Genomic DNA, 6000 nt, shown 5'->3' with positions numbered 1-6000 from the left:
ATGTATGCAGACAGGACAGTTTGTATGCAGACAGGAGAGTATGTATGCAGACAGGAGAGTATGTATGCAGACAAGGAGAGTATGTATGCAGACAAGGAGAGTATGTATGCAGACAAGGAGAGTGTGTATGCAGACAGGAGAGTGAGCATGCAGACAGGAGAGTGTGCATGCAGACAGGAGAGTGTGCATGCAGACAGGAGAGTGTGCATGCAGACAGGAGAGTGTGCATTCAGACAGGAGAGTGTGCATGCAGACAGGAGAGTGTGCATTCAGACAGGAGAGTGTGTATGCAGACAGGAGAGTGTGCATGCAGACAGGAGAGTGTGCATGCAGACAGGAGAGTGTGTATGCAGACAGGAGAGTATGTATGCAGACAGGAGAGTGTGTATGCAGACAGGAGAGTATGTATGCAGAAAGGAGAATATGTATGCAGACAGGACAGTTTGTATGCAGACAGGAGAGCATGTATGCAGACAGGAGAGTATGTATGCAGACAGGAGAGTATGTATGCAGACAAGGAGAGTATGTATGCAGACAAGGAGAGTATGTATGCAGACAGGGGGGTCTGCGTGCATGTGTGTGTGTGTGTGTGTACTGGTCTCACCGTTCTTCTTGCGTGTCTCCTCCTTTGTCAATTTCTGCTGTGCTGTGACTTTCTGAGCCGCCGAGCCCCGACCAGAGTTGAGCTTCTCTGATTCGTTGCTGATGACGGAACCGTCCTCGCTCGGCAACCTGCTGCAGGTAACCATAGCAACAGGAGCGGCTGTGAATTCTGCGATTGTTTGGCTTGGAGAACAGTTATCCCATCCCTCCCATTCCTCCCCTCCTCTCCTCGCCCCATCCCACCCCTTCTCATCCCACCCCTCCCCTCCCTCCCCATCCCATCCCACCCCTCCCCATCCCACCCCTCCCTTCTCTCCCCATCCCACCCCCCCTTCCCTTCCCTCCCCATCCCAACCCTCCCTTCCTCTCCTCTCCTCTCCTCTCCCCTCCCCATCCCACCCCTTCCCATCCCTCCCCATGTTTAAAAGCTATGCCATTCAGAGGGGTATTAGAGCCTGTTTAAAAGCACTGCCATTCAGAGGGGTATTAGAGCCTGTTTAAAAGCACTGCCATACAGAGGGGTATTAAAGCCTGTTTAAAAGCACTGCCATACAGAGGGGTATTAGAGCCTGTTTAAAAGCACTGCCATACAGAGGATATTAGAGCCTGTTTAAAAGCACTGCCATTCAGAGGGGTATTAGGGCCTGTTTAAAAGCACTGCCATACAGAGGGGTATTAAAGCCTGTTTAAAAGCACTGCCATGCAGAGGAGTATTAGAGCCTGTTTAAAAGCACTGCCATTCAGAGGGGTATTAGGGCCTGTTTAAAAGCACTGCCATACAGAGGGGTATTAAAGCCTGTTTAAAAGCACTGCCATACAGAGGGGTATTAAAGCCTGTTTAAAAGCACTGCCACTCAGAGGGGTATTAGAGCCTGTTTAAAAGCACTGCCATTCAGAGGGGTATTAGAGCCTGTTTAAAAGCACTGCCACTCAGAGGGGTATTAGAGCCTGTTTAAAAGCACTGCCATACAGAGGGGTATTTCAAGCACTGACTGTTGACGCCTTAGTATCCAACACTGACCCCTGTCCAAAATGTATCCTGTAATAGTATGGTAATAATCAGAGACAGACAGTGCTGTCCTGTAACAGTCATAATAGAGACAGGCAGTGCTGTCCTGTAATAATCATAATAGAGACAGACAGTGCTGTCCTGTAATAATCATAATAGAGACAGACAGTGCTGTCCTGTAATAATCATAATAGAGACAGACAGTGCTGTCCTGTAATAATCATAGAGACAGACAGTGCTGTCCTGTAATAATCATAGAGACAGACGGTGCTGTCCTGTAATAATCATAATAGAGACAGATAGTGCTGTCCTGTAATAGTCATAATAGAGACAGACAGTGCTGTCCTGTAATAATCATAATAGAGACAGGCAGTGCTGTCCTGTAATAATCATAGAGACAGACAGTGCTGTCCTGTAATAATCATAGAGACAGACGGTGCTGTCCTGTAATAATCATAATAGAGACAGACAGTGCTGTCCTGTAATAATCATAATAGAGACAGACAGTGCTGTCCTGTAACAGTCATAACAGAGACAGACAGTGCTGTCCTGTAATAATCATAATAGAGACAGACAGTGCTGTCCTGTAATAGTCATAATAGAGACAGACAGTGCTGTCCTGTAACAGTCATAATAGAGACAGACAGTGCTGTCCTGTAATAATCATAATAGAGACAGACAGTGCTGTCCTGTAATAATCATAACAGAGACAGACAGTGCTGTCCTGTAATAGTCATAATAGAGACAGACAGTGCTGTCCTGTAATAATCATAACAGAGACAGACAGTGCTGTCCTGTAATAATCATAACAGAGACAGACAGTGCTGTCCTGTAATAATCATAACAGAGACAGACAGTGCTGTCCTGTAATAATCATAACAGAGACAGACAGTGCTGTCCTGTAATAATCATAATAGAGACAGATAGTGCTGTCCTGTAATAGTCAGAATAGAGACAGACAGTGCTGTCCTGTAATAATCATAACAGAGACAGACAGTGCTGTCCTGTAATAATCATAATAGAGACAGACAGTGCTGTCCTGTAATAATCATAATAGAGACAGATAGTGCTGTCCTGTAATAGTCATAATAGAGACAGACAGTGCTGTCCTGTAATAATCATAATAGAGACAGACAGTGCTGTCCTGTAATAATCATAGAGACAGACAGTGCTGTCCTGTAATAATCATAGAGACAGACGGTGCTGTCCTGTGATAATCATAGAGACAGACAGTGCTGTCCTGTAATAATCATAGAGACAGACAGTGCTGTCCTGTAATAATCATAACAGAGACAGACAGTGCTGTCCTGTAATAATCATAACAGAGACAGACAGTGCTGTCCTGTAATAATCATAGAGACAGACAGTGCTGTCCTGTAATAATCATAGAGACAGACAGTGCTGTCCTGTAATAATCATAGAGACAGACAGTGCTCTCCTGTAATAATCATAATAGAGACAGGCAGTGCTGTCCTGTAATAATCATAATAGAGACAGACAGTGCTGTCCTGTAACAGTCATAATAGAGACAGACAGTGCTGTCCTGTAATAATCATAGAGACAGACGGTGCTGTCCTGTGATAATCATAGAGACAGACAGTGCTGTCCTGTAATAATCATAGAGACAGGCAGTGCTGTCCTGTAACAGTCATAATAGAGACAGACAGTGCTGTCTTGTAACAGTCATAATAAAGACAGACAGTGCTGTCCTGTAACAGTCATAATAGAGACAGACAGTGCTGTCCTGTAACAGTCATAATAGAGACAGGCAGTGCTGTCCTGTAATAATCATAATAGAGACAGACAGTGCTGTCCTGTAACAGTCATAATAGAGACAGACAGTGCTGTCCTGTAATAATCATAATAGAGACAGGCAGTGCTGTCCTGTAATAATCATAATAGAGACAGGCAGTGCTGTCCTGTAATAATCATAACAGAGACAGGCAGTGCTGTCCTGTAACAGTCATAATAGAGACAGACAGTGCTGTCCTGTAACAGTCATAATAGAGACAGACAGTGCTGTCCTGTAACAGTCATAATAGAGACAGGCAGTGCTGTCCTGTAATAATCATAATAGAGACAGACAGTGCTGTCCTGTAACAGTCATAATAGAGACAGACAGTGCTGTCCTGTAATAATCATAATAGAGACAGGCAGTGCTGTCCTGTAATAATCATAGAGACAGACAGTGCTGTCCTGTAATAATCATAACAGAGACAGGCAGTGCTGTCCTGTAACAGTCATAATAGAGACAGACAGTGCTGTCCTGTAATAATCATAATAGAGACAGACAGTGCTGTCCTGTAATAATCATAACAGAGACAGACAGTGCTGTCCTGTAATAGTCATAATAGAGACAGACAGTGCTGTCCTGTAATAATCATAACAGAGACAGACAGTGCTGTCCTGTAATAATCATAACAGAGACAGACAGTGCTGTCCTGTAATAATCATAACAGAGACAGACAGTGCTGTCCTGTAATAATCATAACAGAGACAGACAGTGCTGTCCTGTAATAATCATAATAGAGACAGATAGTGCTGTCCTGTAATAGTCAGAATAGAGACAGACAGTGCTGTCCTGTAATAATCATAACAGAGACAGACAGTGCTGTCCTGTAATAATCATAATAGAGACAGACAGTGCTGTCCTGTAATAATCATAATAGAGACAGATAGTGCTGTCCTGTAATAGTCATAATAGAGACAGACAGTGCTGTCCTGTAATAATCATAATAGAGACAGACAGTGCTGTCCTGTAATAATCATAGAGACAGACAGTGCTGTCCTGTAATAATCATAGAGACAGACGGTGCTGTCCTGTGATAATCATAGAGACAGACAGTGCTGTCCTGTAATAATCATAGAGACAGACAGTGCTGTCCTGTAATAATCATAACAGAGACAGACAGTGCTGTCCTGTAATAATCATAACAGAGACAGACAGTGCTGTCCTGTAATAATCATAGAGACAGACAGTGCTGTCCTGTAATAATCATAGAGACAGACAGTGCTGTCCTGTAATAATCATAGAGACAGACAGTGCTCTCCTGTAATAATCATAATAGAGACAGGCAGTGCTGTCCTGTAATAATCATAATAGAGACAGACAGTGCTGTCCTGTAACAGTCATAATAGAGACAGACAGTGCTGTCCTGTAATAATCATAGAGACAGACGGTGCTGTCCTGTGATAATCATAGAGACAGACAGTGCTGTCCTGTAATAATCATAGAGACAGGCAGTGCTGTCCTGTAACAGTCATAATAGAGACAGACAGTGCTGTCTTGTAACAGTCATAATAAAGACAGACAGTGCTGTCCTGTAACAGTCATAATAGAGACAGACAGTGCTGTCCTGTAACAGTCATAATAGAGACAGGCAGTGCTGTCCTGTAATAATCATAATAGAGACAGACAGTGCTGTCCTGTAACAGTCATAATAGAGACAGACAGTGCTGTCCTGTAATAATCATAATAGAGACAGGCAGTGCTGTCCTGTAATAATCATAATAGAGACAGGCAGTGCTGTCCTGTAATAATCATAACAGAGACAGGCAGTGCTGTCCTGTAACAGTCATAATAGAGACAGACAGTGCTGTCCTGTAACAGTCATAATAGAGACAGACAGTGCTGTCCTGTAACAGTCATAATAGAGACAGGCAGTGCTGTCCTGTAATAATCATAATAGAGACAGACAGTGCTGTCCTGTAACAGTCATAATAGAGACAGACAGTGCTGTCCTGTAATAATCATAATAGAGACAGGCAGTGCTGTCCTGTAATAATCATAGAGACAGACAGTGCTGTCCTGTAATAATCATAACAGAGACAGGCAGTGCTGTCCTGTAACAGTCATAATAGAGACAGACAGTGCTGTCCTGTAATAATCATAATAGAGACAGACAGTGCTGTCCTGTAATAATCATAATAGAGACAGACAGTGCTGTCCTGTAATAATCATAACAGAGACAGACAGTGCTGTCCTGTAACAGTCATAATAGAGACAGACAGTGCTGTCCTGTAACAGTCATAATAGAGACAGACAGTGCTGTCCTGTAATAATCATAATATAGACAGACAGTGCTGTCCTGTAACAGTCATAATAGAGACAGACAGTGCTGTCCTGTAACAGTCATAACAGAGACAGACAGTGCTGTCCTGTAACAGTCATAATAGAGACAGACAGTGCTGTCCCGTAATAATCATAATAGAGACAGACAGTGCTGTCCTGTAATAATCATAATAGAGACAGACAGTGCTGTCCTGTAATAATCATAATAGAGACAGGCAGTGCTGTCCTGTAATAATCATAATAGAGACAGACAGTGCTGTCCTGTAACAGTCATAATAGAGACAGACAGTGCTGTCCTGTAATAATCATAGAGACA

At 43.1% G+C, this 6000-nt stretch overlaps 1 protein-coding gene across 1 annotated transcript in view; it reads right to left on the bottom strand.

Moving 5' to 3' along the window:
• Window positions 1–6000, bottom strand: part of kiaa1549lb (KIAA1549-like b) — a 100256-nt gene that overhangs the window by 17396 nt on the left and 76860 nt on the right. Inside the window, exon 11 of the mRNA XM_039000329.1 lies at window positions 605–735. Within this exon, the coding sequence (XP_038856257.1) occupies window positions 605–735 (131 nt within the window). The remainder of the gene's footprint in view (window positions 1–604; window positions 736–6000) is intronic.

This window comes from Salvelinus namaycush, chromosome 1, assembly GCF_016432855.1.
Source record: "Salvelinus namaycush isolate Seneca chromosome 1, SaNama_1.0, whole genome shotgun sequence".
Classification (NCBI taxonomy): Eukaryota; Metazoa; Chordata; class Actinopteri; order Salmoniformes; family Salmonidae; genus Salvelinus; species Salvelinus namaycush.
Note: the sequence above shows the minus strand (reverse complement) of the source record. Positions and strands in the feature narration are given on the sequence as shown.